The sequence below is a fragment of the Hyla sarda genome, chromosome 2 (genome assembly GCF_029499605.1).
Source record: "Hyla sarda isolate aHylSar1 chromosome 2, aHylSar1.hap1, whole genome shotgun sequence".
NCBI lineage: Eukaryota > Metazoa > Chordata > Amphibia > Anura > Hylidae > Hyla > Hyla sarda.
Window position 1 is genome coordinate 26,792,887 of NC_079190.1, and position 17,104 is coordinate 26,809,990.

Sequence of the window (17,104 nt, forward strand, 5' to 3'; positions counted from 1 at the left end):
ACCGACAGATAACCGTGTACCTGCTGCGGTGCGAGAGTCATTTAGAATTCAGATGCCTTCAGGGCTGAATATGTTACTGTGACAAGTGTAAAGAAGCGGAGATAAAGGGGGGGGGGAGATGGGGGGGCCCTCCGGTATGCCATTGTAGAACCCCGACTCGTATTCCTCCCTTTTTACTCATCAGAAATTCCAGGTATTAGCGTTGGCACTAATGTATCCTATAAAATGTACATTTCAGACAGGTCCGGATGCATGTTTACACCAACAATGAGGTCACAAGGATTTATGATGTCATCGGCACCATCCGGGGAGCCGTGGAACCAGGTATGTACCTAAGAGGTAGAATATTAGGATAGTACATAGCATGTGGCCTTTAAATGATTATTCCAGGTGTTTTTTATTTTATTTATTTATTTTTTGGGCCCATTATGCCAAGTTATAATATTATGTAATATGATGCCATTACCCTCATATATTGGTAAATTTAAACTACTAGCTGTCTATGGTCTTTCTTGCTTTTTCTGCCTATAATGCAAACTATCTGCTCTGTTGTCTTCATTAGGTCCACTTCCTGTCTATTGTACATCCTGTAATGGGCTTCCTGTTCTTGTATACACTCTTGCCAGGAATTCAGCCAACTCTAGCTCCCTCCCAATTTGTGGGAAGGGTTGTAATAAAAAAAGGTGTTAGTGAGTACTGGCTGAATTCCCAGCTAGAGTGGACTTAGGAAAAGGAATCTGTTACAGGATGTACAACCTAATGAAGACAACAAGAGTAGAGTGTTTCATGCTCCTGATAATGCAAACCTTCTGCTTTGTTGTCTTCTTTACTGTGTAATACACTTCCTTTACCTCCATGCGCTGCTTTGTCCAATTTTCATGCACAGGACCCAGACCCAAAAGTGCTGTTGTGCAAATGTTTTCCCTGTGTTCCATGTTTTTTCCATGTGACCGGAGACAATCCCATAAGTCACATGGTCTCCAGGGGGTGTGGCTATGCTGCAGTGGGTGGGTGAACAATATGATTTCAGTATTTCCCTTTCACCCCCTATCCGCCCACACACTGCAGCATAGCCACACCCCCTGGAGACCATGTGACTTAAGACATTTTGTCTCTGGCTGCATGAAATGCTGGGGAAGGCCAGAGACCTCAGTAAAATAAAAAGACTAAAATAACGGCACTTCAGGGTGTGGGTCCTGTGCATGAGAAGTCAAAGCAGCGCACAGAGGTAATAGTAAAATATTACACACAGTTTTATAAGGCTGAAAAGAAAAATCCTGGCGTACCCCTTTAATGCGCCATTTATATATTTACCCTTTGTGTCCTCCCATACCTTTGCTATTCAAGGCTACTGTTGGTGCCACGTAAGTAAGAGTTGCATCCATTTTGGAGCTTTAAAGGGGTACTCCGGCCCTAAGTGGATAGAGGATAAGATGCTTGATCGGGGGGGTCCGCCGCTGGGGACCCCCTGCAATCTTTCATGCAACACCCCCCTATCAGCCTCCGGCGTGAACATCACTCTGGGTCTGATGAATCATGATCACAGGGCCGGAGTATCATGATGTCACAGTTCTGACCCCCCCCCCCCCCCATGTGATGTCACGCTCCGCCCCCCTCAATGAAAGCCTATGGGAGGGGGCGTGACGGCTCTAGTATCGTGATGTCACGGCTCCGCTCCCATGTGACATCATGCTTCGCCCTCTCAATGCAAGCCTATGGGAGGGGGCGTGCCCCCTCCCATAGGCTTGTATTGAGGGGGCGGAGCATGATGTCACATGGGGGCGGAGCCATGACGTCACTATACTCCAGCCCCGTGATCATGATTCATCAGACACGGAGCGATGTTCGCTCCGGAAGCTGATAAGCATCTTATTTCCTATCCTTTGGATACAGAATAAAGATGTCTTAGGGCCGGTGTACCCCTTTAAGGGGTTCTCTTTGGCAATTAATACTTATTAGGAGAATCCCTTGACAATAAACTGATTACAAAGTGCCCTCTGCTGGCGATTCCAGGGATCAGCTATAATCTGTGGGAAAACTTCACGGTAAGGCTAAGTTCAGACTGCGGAATTTCTGGCCACAAAAATTACGGCTGCTATTGAAATCTGAGGGCAGCCGACCCTGACTGAATTAGTCGGGGCTAGGACCGCGTGGTCATTTCTGCACTTTATTCTTTCGGCTGCAAATTAGCAGCAAAGGAAGCTCTGCTGCTGAAATTCCGTAGCATGCGCTGTGCAGCGGAATCCCATTGACAGTGTAATTTCTTAGCGTAATTACGGTCGGAAATTCCTCAGTATGAACTGTTTCCCTGCAGCGCCACCACATGGTGAAATGAGCATTATGTAGTGCTCATTCTCTCCTCTGCATTACACAGACTACTCATTTAAAGGGGTACTCCAGTGGAATTTATTTTTTTTGTTAAATCAACTGGTGCAAGAAAGTTTAACATGACTTCTATTTAAAAATCTTAATCCTTCCAGTACTTATCAGATGCTCTATGCTCCACAAGAAGTTCTTTTCATTTTGAATTTCTTTCTAGTCTGACCACAGTGCTCTCTGCTGACACCTCTGTCCATGTCCGGAGCAGGAGAGGTTTTCTATGGGGATTTGCTCCTACTCTGAACAGTTCCTGACATAAATAGAGGTGTCAGCAGAGAGCACTGTGGTCAGACAGAAAAGAACTACACAACTTCCCCAGGAGCATACAGCAGCTAAGTACTGGAAGGATTAAGATTTTTTTTTTTTTTTTTATTGGAAGTAATTTATAAATCTGTTTTACTTTCTGGCATCAGTAGGTTTACAAAAAAAAAATGTTTTTCATCGGAGTACCCCTTTAAGTGGAGCCTGTTTTAACCCTTTACACACCACAGTCAAGGCATTCGCAGCATGTAAAGGATCTGAAAGAAGGAGAGGAAACTTCCTGTGTCACTGTATATTAGACTAAACAGGCAATGATAATACTTTGGTATACGGTGTATGCTGTGGCCTACCCTGCTCCCTCCACTAATTCTCTAATAATCAAGTAGTATTTCCATTCTTTTTTATATATTTATTTAGACCGGTATATTATTTTGGGAGGACACCGTGACTCATGGGTGTTTGGAGGAATCGATCCAACAACGGGGGCGGCCGTCCTTCAAGAAGTTGCAAGAAGCTTTGGTGCAAAGCTAAGACAAGGTACATGGTATTCATAGGTTTGGAAAGCAGCGTATAAACGAATACTTCCTATAGGAGTCAGTCAGAAAGTCAATATCTGGTTAACTTATTTTTTAATGGCGGACACACAAATCCGTTTGCTATTTTATTGGCGCTGCGCTGACTGAAAAAAAACTATAGAATCCTATATAAATGTCGTTTTTTTTTTTTTTTTAGTATCATTATTATTATTTTTTTAATTTATTTTTTTAATATATTTTTTTTCCTGATACAAAACTCCAAATCTCCTGCATAGACATATAATTAGACACCTATAGAACAAAATTCTGTCTGCTGCCACCAGTAATAAGGGCTGCTTAAAAGCCTACCGAAAACTGTATTGTTGAATTCAATGTTTAATCTGTATGCAGTAAGCTCCTAAGCTCCCCCTAGTGGTGGCTGCAGGCAGAATTTTATTAAAATCTGTTTATAGAGTAGATTTGGAGCGCTGTATTAGAAATAATTTGACATAATTTTTTTTGTCCACTTTAGGTTAAAATGAACAAAATGTGGTCCATTTCTACTTATCTTAGAGAGCTTTTAAAAAAAATTGTATTTTACATTAGTTTTTATGCAAATTGGGTCTCTCCTTGTCATTTCCAAGTTTTGAACAGTTTGTGCAAAACAAAACCTAAAAAAGGGATTCTTTTTGGATGTACAGTGACCTTTTTGTCACTTATTCTGGTATATCTGAGGTCTCTAAATTTTATATAGAACTAATGAAGGGCTCCGGGTGTGCCTAAAATATATAACTTTTAATAAGTCATTTAAAAGTACCTATAATAATGTGCCTGTGCAACCAACACCGGATAAAATCACATCTTCCATGTTTCCATGTCGTCTATTATCATAGCAAAAACTGACACCTGTTGGGCTCTGCCGGGTTCTGCCAGTCCAACTGCGCCAAATAGTCTAATGAAAAACACATACTTACCACTGACGCGTTTCGAGCCCTTGTTTGAAAGGGGTGTCATCAGGGAGGTTTAAGCAAAAGTTTCAAATAACACTAAATATTGACCACAGATATGGGTAAATACGGCTATTAGCAATAATGTGGCCACTTGTCCTGTTGGGAATGAAATGTATACATCGGCTAGTAGATCCAGCACATGTCGCATAAGCCCGCTGTGAAGGGAAGTCTATCCCTAGAACCTGTAAGGAACAAAATCACAGCCTGGTATCCTGCGGACAGAAAGAAAAGTCTATCCCTTCTTCCCTGAGCACAATAGCCATAGATAGCCGCCAATCCGACCTGTAAGAAAAAAAGGAGACACATACACCCGTTCAGTGTTCGCCCTGTAAAGGAATAGGGACTGTATTGTAACAGATCCTACTTACTCATGGTTCTGTAGCGTGGACAGAGGACATAGCACAAGGACCGGCTGTTGCACAGGGAGACGGTGTTTCCCAGCTCTACTCACTTGGTATAGAGGTGCCGGCGTCTGACATCACTGCCGGTCAGGAGCGGAAGTTACGCGTGCAGCTCCGCCCACCTCTGTGACGCACATAGCGGAGGGGGCGTGTGCCGGTCCAGCTCGGCTGCAGCGCCTCAATCAGCTCCGCTCACTGACAATATCGTCAGAACAAGGTATAAACAAAAAGCAGGTTTACTGACAGGTGGAACGGATAGCACATGAATAATAACCAAATGGCTGCTTTGGAGGATTCACTCTGTTCAGTACATCATGGTACATATGAATTAAAGGGTTACTTTTTTTTTTTTTTTCCTTTTAATCAACTGGTGCCAGAAAGTTACAGATTTGTAAATTACTTCTGCTTAAAAATCTTAATCCTTCTAGTACTTATCAGCTGCTGTATGCTCCACAGGAAGTTCTTTTGTTTTTCAATTTCCTTTTCAGTCTGACCACAGTGCTCTCTGCTGACACCTCTGTCCATTTTAGGAACTGTCCAGAGTAGGAGAGGTTTGCTATGGGGATTTGCTCCTACTCCGGACAGTTCCTAAAATGAACAGAAGTGTCAGCAGAGAGCACTGTGGTCAAACAGAAAGGAAATTCAAAAAGAAAAGAACTTCCTGTAGAGCAAATAGAAGCTGATAAGTACTAGAAGAATTAAGATTTTTAAAGCGAAGTAATTTGCAAATCTGTTTAACTTTTCTGGCACCAGTTGATTTAAATGACTTATTAAAGGTTACATTTTAGGCACACCCGGAGCCCTTCATTAGTTCTATATAATTTAGTCGCTGATGCTGGGTGACGTTCTCGCATAAGCGTGGTTCCACACAGAACCAATCATTTAATGCTGCGTTACTTATCTGTCTCTATATCTGAGGTCTCCACAAGCTTCAGAGTTCACCAGGATTTCTGTGTTAAAGGGGTACTCCGGTGCTTAGACATCTTATCCCCTATCCAAAGGATAGGGGATAAGATGCCTGATCGCGGGAGTCCCGCTGCTGGGGACCCCTGTGATCTTGCACGCGGCACCCCGTTTGTAATCAGTCCCCTGAGCGTGTTCGCTCCGTGACTGATTACCGGCGACTACAGGGCGGCGTGTGACGTCCCGCCCCCGCCCCCATGTGATGTCACACTCTGCCCCTCAATACAAGCCTATGGGAGGGGGCGTGGTAGCCGTCACTCTTTGTCCCTGGTCAATCCCACACTTCTTTTTCTGATGGGCCTCGGCTAAATTGCTAGATCGCTTCGGTGTGGTTTGGGAGCCTTGGCTCTCTTCGCCGCATTGTCCTGATATGAGGCACTGCTTCTCACTTTACTAAGAGGTATCCCTGCTATAGTTGTTGCATTTGAGGTGGTTTCCCTAGTCAGTGTGATCATATGATGGTGGCTCAATAGTTCATGCTCCATTCTTTTATGTCCACCTCTTGTCTCCACACTGTGGCCTGGTATTTGTATGCCTACTCTGTATTACCTATTGGATTATTCATGTATAAATGATTGTGATGTACCTAGTTATGTTTTTTACCACCTTGATGTGCTTTTTGTACCTTTTTTTTTTTTCCCTTGTTTAATAAAGCTTCATGGTATGATGATTAAAATGAATGTGCGGCACTCACCAGATGTCTTCTTCTAGAAGCTTTATTGAATAAAACAGAATTACAACATAGGGGAATCGGACAAGACAGCTGGGGCGCAATGAGGTGACAAATGTTTCATGCTAAGGTGCACTTCTTCTGTCCTTCAGGCAACATAATTTCCCTTTGTTGTAAGTACGTTTTATTCGATGAAGTTTTAAGAAGACATCTGGTGAGTGCCGCACCTTTATCTTCAGCAATATCTACTGTCTCCATTTAGCATTTTGAATGTATAATGGTGTCCCATAGGAGAGGCAGTAAATCCCTATATTACCATGAATATTAAATACAAATATTAAAGGGTACCTTTAATTAAAAAAAAACCTTTGGATATATTATAGATTAATGTATGCAGAATAACTTTCCAATAGCATTTTATTAAAAAATATGCTTCTTTCTATTTAATTTTCCACTTTGAAAAAATTACCACTAGGGGTCTCCCTACCAGTCCTGGTCGCTTGCCTTTTATAGATTTCAGACTCATGCTGGAGTCCTAAATGTCAGACTGCAGCCGGGACACAGACAAGCTCAGCACTGCTCCCTGCCAGGGAGCAGTGATGAGCTTGTCTGTGTCCCGGCTGCAGTCTTAGATTTAAGACTCCAGCAGGTAATTTTTTTCAAAGTGGAAAATTATATAGAAAGAAGCATATTTTTTAATAACATGCTATTGGAAAGTTATTCTGCCTACATTAATCTATTATATATCCAAAGTTTTTTTGATGAAACGTACCCTTTAAGGATCTGTCTGCTCAATGGCAGGAGAAAGCTGGACAGCTTTACAGGCCCCCAACCAACTACTCTGGATTAGAACATGGGAATTTATAGATTCATGGACTTCAGAGTTTTTATGCCAAGTGTTTCACGTGCCAAAACATGTGCAAAATTAAAATCCACTGTTTGCATGTGAAGTTAACCCGTGAATTGCGGTCTATTTTTTTGCGCACACATTCCTGATATAGAACAGTAGTAGAGACCGCGGACCTGAAGGAAGTCTGCATTCTGTTGCCGAATAAACCTACTGCTTGTGTGTAAGTTCCAGACCGAAACTTTTGATATAGGATGGCTAAATAGAGACAGAAGAATAATCGATCAGAAGCTTGTTGATGGTTTCTAGGTAGCGATATAGTTTTTGTTTTTACAATGCATAGAGGGAATACAAACTATAAAAAATAATTTAGGGAAGAATACAAATGATGTGCAATGATCCCAGGTTTTCTTTCTTGGGTGAAGTGAGGTGGAGGAGCAGGTTTTGCTGACTTGGCATTTGGCAGTGTTGTTATATTTTGCCTGCGGACAAGAAATGAGATGACGCATGGCGCTGTGTGGTGTTTGTGTGGGATTTACACTGTCATTAGACTTTATTAACTATTCATGTTTCATAATAAACAAACTGCTACAACAACTTCCCATCTAAGAGGGCGGTACGGCAGTGTACACACGGTGTATGGTTACATAATAAACGCCCTCCGTACGCTGTATAGTTGTAGAGTGCTTGAACGACCTCTTGTTACAAATATGTACAAAACAGCCATAATATGGCGCCTTGTGTGATCCTGTAAAATTTGTAAATTATTATTTCAGGCTGGCGGCCCAGAAGAACAATCATCTTTGCCAGCTGGGATGCAGAAGAATTTGGGTTGTTGGGATCAACAGAATGGGCTGAGGTGAGAGCAAACAGTCTTTAGTACAGGAAGCTCCATAGACCTGGAGGCCAAAAATCTGTCAGTCATTCCACCTGCAAGGAAATAAGAAATTAAGGAGTGTCTGCTTATAGATATAGCTAAGGCCCCTTTCACACTATATATGTATCATCCTGTAAAAACCTCTGTTATTACTCCGGTCAAATAGTCCTGAAAACGTCCGTCAAAAAAAATCCCATTCACGTCAATAGGATTTTTTGACCATCCTTTTGCATCAGGTATGTCCGTTTTTACTAATTTGTTATTTTTGCCGGCACAAAAGATAGTGCATGCACTAATTTTTGTTCCGGCAAAAATAAAGGTGAAATAACGTCCGTTAAAATTTTACATTGGAGTCTCGCAAAAAACATTCGTTATTGTCCGTTTTTTTTTTGTACTCAGTACAGCATTACAATCAAGAAGTCACATGGAAATGAAATAACTGACATTAAAATAACGGGTGATAACGGATGGCACATGTCCGTTACTTTGACAGAATGTCCGTTAAAATTGGTCATCAGTTATCATCCGTTGTATTCAGTTATTTCATTCAGCAATAACGGGTCATGAAAAAATGAATACTGGATGTCAGAATAAAGGAACATAATTGTACTGTGAAAGGGGCCTAATCTAGGTTGTTCTTTGTGTTTTTTGAAGTTTACCATGTGTTTCAGGTAACTTTAATCATAAGCCGTCCTGTGTATGAGCAGTAGCACTGGTCATTATATATCTTTAATTTTTAGTTATCCCTAAGCTTGTGGGTGTAGACTCTGATATCATGTCTCCCATACACTGTACACACAGGAGACGGGGTCCTGCTCCCCTATATCACTATAGCACACCCTCAGAAGCAGGAGACTAGCTGCTATACCCCCCCCCCCTTACATGACACATAAAAGGATCCTACTTCTCTATATCTTAGTACACCCTTAGAAGCAGCAGCATGGAGGACAGTATAGAGCAGTAGCGAGCTGTAAGCTGTGAATTCAGCACTGTGCTGGTACTATAAACTCCTGTAGTCTCTTCAGCCACCCCTCCTCCTCTCTTCCCTCTCTTTAGACATCTGTGGACATTGTGTATCTGATCCTTCAGGGAGCTGTGTTTCAGAGTGGATGAAATGTTAAGAGGCAGGAGTCTGATGAGTGGGGAAAGAAGATAATTCAAAATATATTTTTGGTACATTATTGTGGGGGTTGTACACCCACCTGAGTCCATAGAGCTAGAAAGTGCAGCCTGTCAGTTCTCATGTGTTCCCCAATATCAAAAGATCCACGTGCATCTATAGACGTAACAGAGTTCACACTTCCCACTTCTTTCTGGGATGTTCGCGGCTCGGTGACTGAAGGAGCTATGGAATTGGCGCAGAGCCATAGGACGGGGCGGCTCTGGCTGACATTTCTTATATGAAATCCTAGTTTTAACAGTGTTGCTTCGTTGCCGTCGCTCGTCCCTGACATTTACACTTGCCAGAAGGTTTTCCGAGCAGCTTTCTGTTTCTTCTGTTTGCACTTACTTAAAGGTACAGTCCAGGCAAAACTGATACGCTGTGTTATCCTAAGTGTGGAGCATAAGAAACGGTGCATGGGGAGAGAGGTTTTCCCCTCATTTTGGGGGAGTATCTGTATGGCGAGAGATGCTCCCCCTTATTGTAATGGAGTATCTTTATAGAGATGTTACCCCCTTATTGTAATGGAGTATCTTTATAGGGAGAGGTTACCCCCTCATTGTAACGGAGTATCTTTATAGGGAGAGATGTTCCCCCTCATTGTAATGGGTCATCTGTATAGGGAGAGATGTTGCCCCCTCATTGTAGTAGAACATCTTTATAGGGAGAGATGTTACCCCCACCCCCCTAATTGTAATGGGGCATCTGTATGGTGAAAGATGTTGCCCCCTCATTGTGGTGCGGCACCTTTTATAGGAAGAGATGTTTCACCCTCATTATGGTGGGGCGTCTCTATAAGGAGAGCTGTTGCCCCCTCATTATGGTGGCATGGGGAAGATATGTCCGTCCACCCCTCTTATTGTAGTGGAGTGTCTTTATTGGGAGATATCTACCCCCCCTTATTCTAATGGAGCATCTGTATGAAGAGAGAGGTTTCCCCCCATTATGGTGGAGCGTCTCTATAAGGAGAGCTGTTGCCTCCTCATTGTGGTGAAATGTCTGTATGGGGAAGAGATGTTCCCCCAACCCCCCCCCCCCCCTTTATGGTGGAGCGTCTCTGTAGGGAGTGCTGTTAGCCCTCATTGTGGTTGTATAGATACAGGTTCCCCCTCCTTGTGGTTATATAGATACAGGTTCTCCCTCCTTGTGGTTATATAGATACAGGTTCTCCCTCCTTGTGGTTGTATAGATACAGGTTCCTCCTCCTTGTGGTTGTATAGATACAGGTTCCTCCTCCTTGTGGTTGTATAGATACAGGTTCCCCCTCCTTGTGGTTGTATAGATACAGGTTCCTCCTCCTTGTGGTTGTATAGATACAGGTTCTCCCTCCTTGTGGTTGTATAGATACAGGTTCCTCCTCCTTGTGGTTGTATAGTACAGGTTCCCCCTCCTTGTGGTTGTATAGATACAGGCTCCTCCTCATTGTGGTTGTATAGATACAGGCTCCTCCTCATTGTGGTTGTATAGATACAGGTTTCTCCTCCTTGTGGTTGTATAGATACAGGTTCTCCCTCCTTGTGGTTGTATAGATACAGGTTCCCCCTCCTTGTGGTTGTATAGATACAGGTTCCTCCTCCTTGTGGTTGTATAGATACAGGTTCCCCCTCCTTGTGGTTGTATAGATACAGGTTTCTCCTCCTTGTGGTTGTATAGATACAGGTTCCTCCTCCTTGTGGTTGTATAGATACAGGTTCTCCCTCCTTGTGGTTGTATAGATACAGGTTCCCCCTCCTTGTGGTTGTATAGATACAGGCTCCTCCTCATTGTGGTTGTATAGATACAGGTTTCTCCTCCTTGTGGTTGTATAGATACAGGTTCTCCCTCCTTGTGGTTGTATAGATACAGGTTCCCCCTCCTTGTGGTTGTATAGATACAGGCTCCTCCTCATTGTGGTTGTATAGATACAGGTTTCTCCTCCTTGTGGTTGTATAGATACAGGTTCTCCCTCCTTGTGGTTGTATAGATACAGGTTCCCCCTCCTTGTGGTTGTATAGATACAGGTTCCCCCTCCTTGTGGTTGTATAGATACAGGTTCCCCCTCCTTGTGGTTGTATAGAGACAGGTTCTCCCTCCTTGTGGTTGTATAGAGACAGGTTCCCCCTCCTTGTGGTTGTATAGATACAGGTTCCCCCTCCTTGTGGTTGTATAGATACAGGTTCACCCTCCTTGTGGTTGTATAGATACAGGTTCCCCCTCCTTGTGGTTGTATAGATACAGGTTCTCCCTCCTTGTGGTTGTATAGATACAGGTTCCCCCTCCTTGTGGTTGTATAGATACAGGTTCCCCCTCCTTGTGGTTGTATAGATACAGGTTCCTCCTCCTTGTGGTTGTATAGATACAGGTTCTCCCTCCTTGTGGTTGTATAGATACAGGTTCCTCCTCCTTGTGGTTGTATAGATACAGGTTCCTCCTCCTTGTGGTTGTATAGATACAGGTTCCCCCTCCTTGTGGTTGTATAGATACAGGTTCCTCCTCCTTGTGGTTGTATAGATACAGGTTCCCCCTCCTTGTGGTTGTATAGATACAGGTTCTCCCTCCTTGTGGTTGTATAGATACAGGTTCACCCTCCTTGTGGTTGTATAGATACAGGTTCCTCCTCCTTGTGGTTGTATAGATACAGGTTCCTCCTCCTTGTGGTTGTATAGATACAGGTTCCTCCTCCATGTGGTTCTATAGATGCAGGTTTCTCCTCCTTGTGATTGTATAGATACAGGTTCCCCCTCCTTGTGGTTGTATAGATACAGGTTCCTCCTCCTTGTGGTTGTATAGATACAGGTTCCCCCTCCTTGTGGTTGTATAGATACAGGCTCCCCCTCCTTGTGGTTGTATAGATACAGGTTCCTCCTCCTTGTGGTTGGATAGATACAGGTTCCCCCTCCTTGTGGTTGTATAGATACAGGTTCCTCCTCCTTGTGGTTGTATAGATACAGGTTCCCCCTCCTTGTGGTTGTATAGATACAGGTTCCCCCTCCTTGTGGTTGTATAGATACAGGTTCTCCCTCCTTGTGGTTGTATAGATACAGGTTCTCCCTCCTTGTGGTTGTATAGATACAGGTTCTCCCTCCTTGTGGTTGTATAGATACAGGTTCTCCCTCCTTGTGGTTGTATAGATACAGGTTCTCCCTCCTTGTGGTTGTATAGATACAGGTTCCCCCTCCTTGTGGTTGTATAGATACAGGTTCCCCCTCCTTGTGGTTGTATAGATACAGGTTCCCCCTCCTTGTGGTTTTATAGATACAGGTTCTCCCTCCTTGTGGTTGTATAGATACAGGTTCTCCCTCCTTGTGGTTGTATAGATACAGGTTCTCCCTCCTTGTGGTTGTATAGATACAGGTTCCTCCTCCTTGTGGTTGTATAGATACAGGTTCTCCCTCCTTGTGGTGAAGGGTCTTTACGGGTAGAGGTGTTTAGTATGTAACACACGCAGCGTTACAGCACGGAGCTTGGCCTGTGGTGTAGTTGTCATGGTTTGAGGCCCCAAAAGTAAAAGTACTCAGAGCAGAAGTGTTTCCCCCCCCCCCCCCCCCCCCCCCTTAAACAAATATATGACTTTCTCTTACGACTTATTCCAGTTAGAATACAGGAATTAACAGGTTAATAAAACCCAACACGAGGAGAAAAAAAATCAATTTGGGGTGCGGAAAGTTCCAACACTTGACACTATATTATATAAATTTTTCTTGTGGAGATCCACCCTTAAGGTAGGGTCGCCACCTTTTTCGCCCAAAAAATACCGACCATGCTAATTTGCATAAGAAAAAAATGCGTGACATCACAGGATACACATATACCGGGGAAATTTTGTCCTATTCTGACCCCTATAACTTTTTTATTTCTCCTTATACGGGGATGTATGAGGCTCATTTTTTCCGCCCTGGTTTGTAGTTTTAAACAGAACCATTTTTGTTTTGATGTGACTTTTTGATCGCTTTTTTTTATTTTTTTATTAAATTCTGGAGTTGCAGTTAGTTACTAACTACAACTCCCAGCATGCCCTGATACAGCCTGTGGCTCAGCAGCTGCCCCAAACGAAAACTACAACTCCCAGCATGTTGGACTCTATAGTAGTATATAGTATAGGTCAGTGTTTCCCAACCAGGGGTGCCTCCAGCTGTTGCAAATCTACAACTCCCAGCATGTTGGACTGTATAGTAGTATATAGTATAGGTCAGTGTTTTCCAACCGGGGTGCCTCCAGCTGTTACAAAACTACAACTCCCAGCATGTTGGATTGTATAGTAGTATATAGTATAGGTCAGTGTTTCCCAACTAGGGGTGCCTCCAGCTGTTACAAATCTACAACTCCCAGCATGCTGGACTGTATAATAGTATATAGTATAGGTCAGTGTTTCCCAACCAGGGGTGCCTCCAGCTGTTGCAAAACTACAACTCCCAGCATGCTGGACTGTATAGTAGTATATAGTATAGGTCAGTGGTTTCCAACCAGGGGTGCCTCCAGCTGTTGCGAAACCACAACTCCCAGCATGTTGTACTCTATAGTAGTATATAGTATAGGTCAGTGTTTCCCAACCAGGGGTGCCTCCAGCTGTTGCAAAACTACAACTCCCAGCATGCCCGGACAGCCAACGGCTGTCCGGGCATGCTGGGAGTTGTAGTTTTGCAACAGCTGGAGGCACCCCTGGTTGGGAAACACCGGTATAGTATATGGTGCAATATTCTGGGAGTTGGAGGATTGGTTGGATGAATATTGGCCATTGCATTGCCGGTATTTTTTTATTTAAAAATACCGGCAGGGTGGCCAAAATACTGTCTGTGCCCGTAGAATACCAGCCAGGTGGCGACCCTTCCTTAAGGTACAGAGACTTCCGAGCAATACTCTATGGTTAAAGTATACAAACCGGCCTCCAGGGATAAAAGATGGTTCTCCAGCGCCCGCTATAGATGGCTCCCCTATAAATCAATGCCTTGTATATGATCATCTTTGTGTATTTTTGGTTCTTGCTTATTACATACACTTTTATGACCCATCTATAGGATGTGCTAGAGGTTCCACTGGGGGGGGGGGGGTCTATGAAACTCCCACTATCTGGAAAATGGTGTCCTGTAGTCAGAATCTACTCTAAGGCCATGTACACACAATGTTAAATGCGGTTTTTTCAGCAATTTTTGCATGAAAAACTGCTGTATTTTAATGGCTGGACCATTTATACCACTTAACCAGCCATATTTGAGGCCATAATCGGACACAAAAAATAAGCATGTAAATAAATTTTTTTATTACCATTTTTCTATTGAGGTCAGCATTAGAGATGAGCGAACTTACAGTAAATTCGATTCGTCACAAACTTCTCGGCTCGGCAGTTGATGACTTTTCCTGCGTAAATTAGTTCAGCTTTCCGGTGCTCCGGTGGGCTGGAAAAGGTGGATACAGTCCAAGGAGACTCTTTCCTAGGAATGTATCCACCTTTTCCAGCCCACCGGAGCACCGGAAAGCTGAACTAATTTACGCAGGATAAGTAATCAACTGCCGAGCCGAGAAGTTTGTGCCGAATCGAATTTACTGTAAGTTCGCTCATCTCTAGTCGGCATAGTAAGAAGAAAAAAAATAAAAAAAAATTTTTTTAATTAAAATACCACTTCACAAAAAGCTAGCCACAGTGTTATGTAATCTCACAACATAGCCATTTAGCCCCAAGACAAGCGCAGATCCTTCCTAAGCATGTCCATTACTGTCTGCCAGGTACGTACTAAAATCACCTTATGGTGGAGAACCCCTTTAAACAGAGTATATAATTTATTACTATACAGTATATTGTTTTATAATTGTTTTTTTTTATAATTTTTTTTTTTTTTTTTGGTTATAGGAAAATGCTAAAATTCTCCAGGAAAGAGGTGTGGCCTATATCAATTCGGATTCTTCCATTGAAGGTATTATTTAACCCATTCTACTCCCCATTTCCCCCAATTAGTATTCTATCGGGGCTTGTGCCCCTCACCCAGTCTGCTGAATAAGTTACAGCATCTAAAGGCTTACGGACAGTTGCCAGTGGGTTTGGGGTGCGATCACTGTGAGTTAAAGGGGTACTCCGGTGGAAAACTTTTTTTTTTTTAAATCAACTGGTGTCAGAAAGTTAAACAGATTTGTAAATTACTTCTATTAAAAAAAAATCTTAATTCTTCCAGTACTTATTAGCTGCTGTATACTACAGAGGAAATTATTTTCTTTTTGGAACACAGTGCTCTCTGCTGACATCTCTGTCCATTTTAGGAACTGTCCAGAGCAGCATATGTTTGCTATGGAGATTTTCTTCTACTCTGGACAGTTCTTAAAATGTTCTAGAGTCATCAGCTGTACAGAGCTAAGTTTGCTCCCTGGCTGATGACTCACGATACAGGGGCCAGAGTATTGTGATGTCACGGCTCCGCCCCTGATGTCATGCCCCACCCCCTCAATGCAAGTCTATGGGCGCCACACCCCCTCCCATAGACTTTCATTGAGGGGGCAGGACATGACCTAATAAGGGGCGGAGCTCTAACATCACCTTTCTCCGGCCCCTGTATCGTGAGTCATCAGCCACGGAGCAAATGTACAGCTGATGACTCGGGGGTGCTGCAGGAGAGATCGCATGGGGTCCCAGCGGCAGGACCCCGCAATCAGACATCTTATCCCCTATCCTTTTGGATAGGGGATAAGATGTCTAGGGGCGGAATACCCCTTTAAAGTTATAACAAGAAATAGACAGAGCTCCATAGGTTGGACGTTTCTTTTGCCTTTAAAGTTATGTCAATCTTAAAACGGGAGGAGGAAAAAATGCAAAAATAAAAAAATTTCTGTACCCTCAAGGGTTTAAAGGGGTACTCCACTGAAAAACATTTTTCTTATAAATCAACTGGTGCCAGAAAGTTAAACAGATTTGTAAATGACTACTATAAAAAAAAAAAAATCTAAATCCTTCCAGTACTTTTCAGCGGCTCTCTGCTGACACCTCTGTCCATGTCAGGAATTGTCCAGAGTAGGAGCAAATCCCAATAGTAAACCTATCCTGCTCTGAACAGTTCCTGACATGGACAGTGTCAGCAGAGAGTAGGGCTGGGCGGTATACCGGTTCATACCGAATACCGAAATATTTGGGCTGCACGATATGAATTTTAGCCCATACCGCAATACCGGTTGGGCCCCTCCCCCTTGGGAATGTATTATCAGCGCAGCGCTGTCTCCACATCGGGGAACTAATCCTATGTTACCCGCCAGCACTGTTCTGCTCCCCCCAATTAATGATTAGCCCAGCGGGGTACTATTCACAGATGTTAAGCACTGCCCTCCTCTTTGTTGGGGGCCACCGGCAATGGAACTCGCTGTACGCCAGTGGTCTCCAACCTGCGTACCTCCAGATGTTGCAAAACTACAATTCCTGGCATGCCCGGACAGCCAACGCTGTCCGGGCATGCTGGGAGTTGTAGTTTTGCAACAGCTGGAGGTCCGCAGGTTGGAGACCACTGCTGTACGCTGTATCCCTATGCCGGCTGCAAAAGATAAAGAAAATAAACTTTTAACTTACCTACGTTGGCCCTGGAACATTGGACAGCTGTCAGCCTATCACCACGCGGAGCAATGTCCCGCCCCGGCTTCTTACATGACAGTGGGCTCAGCCTATCACTGGCCGGGGCAGGACATCGCTCCGGCCGGTGATAGGCTGACGGCTGTCCTCCACCGTCCCCAGCGTGCTTCCGAGGTGAGTGAGTTAAAAGTTTATTTTCTGTAAATTTTGCAGCCCAGGCATAGGGATACAGCGTACAGCAGTTGTCTCAAACCTGCGGACCTCCAGCTGTTGCAAAACTACAACTCCCAGCTTGCCCGGACAGACGTTGGCTGTCCGGGCATGCTGGGAGTTGTAGTTTTGCAACAACTGGAGGTCTGCAGGTTGGAGACCACTGGCGTACAGTGAGTTCCATTGCTGGCGGCCCCCAACAAAGAGGAGGAGGGCAGTGCTTGACATATGTGAGTAGTACCCCGCCGGGCTGATCATTAATTGGGTGGAGCAGAACAGTGCTGGCGGGT

General features: G+C 43.8%; 1 protein-coding gene across 2 annotated transcripts in view; it reads left to right on the plus strand.

Moving 5' to 3' along the window:
- The window catches only part of LOC130358321 (N-acetylated-alpha-linked acidic dipeptidase 2-like), a 75,496-nt gene that overhangs the window by 38,729 nt on the left and 19,663 nt on the right, over positions 1–17,104 (plus strand). For both annotated transcript variants that reach the window (XM_056561424.1, XM_056561425.1), the window contains exons 10-13: positions 239–324; positions 3,058–3,177; positions 7,823–7,905; positions 14,910–14,973. In XM_056561424.1, the coding sequence (XP_056417399.1) occupies positions 239–324; positions 3,058–3,177; positions 7,823–7,905; positions 14,910–14,973 (353 nt within the window). The remainder of the gene's footprint in view (positions 1–238; positions 325–3,057; positions 3,178–7,822; positions 7,906–14,909; positions 14,974–17,104) is intronic.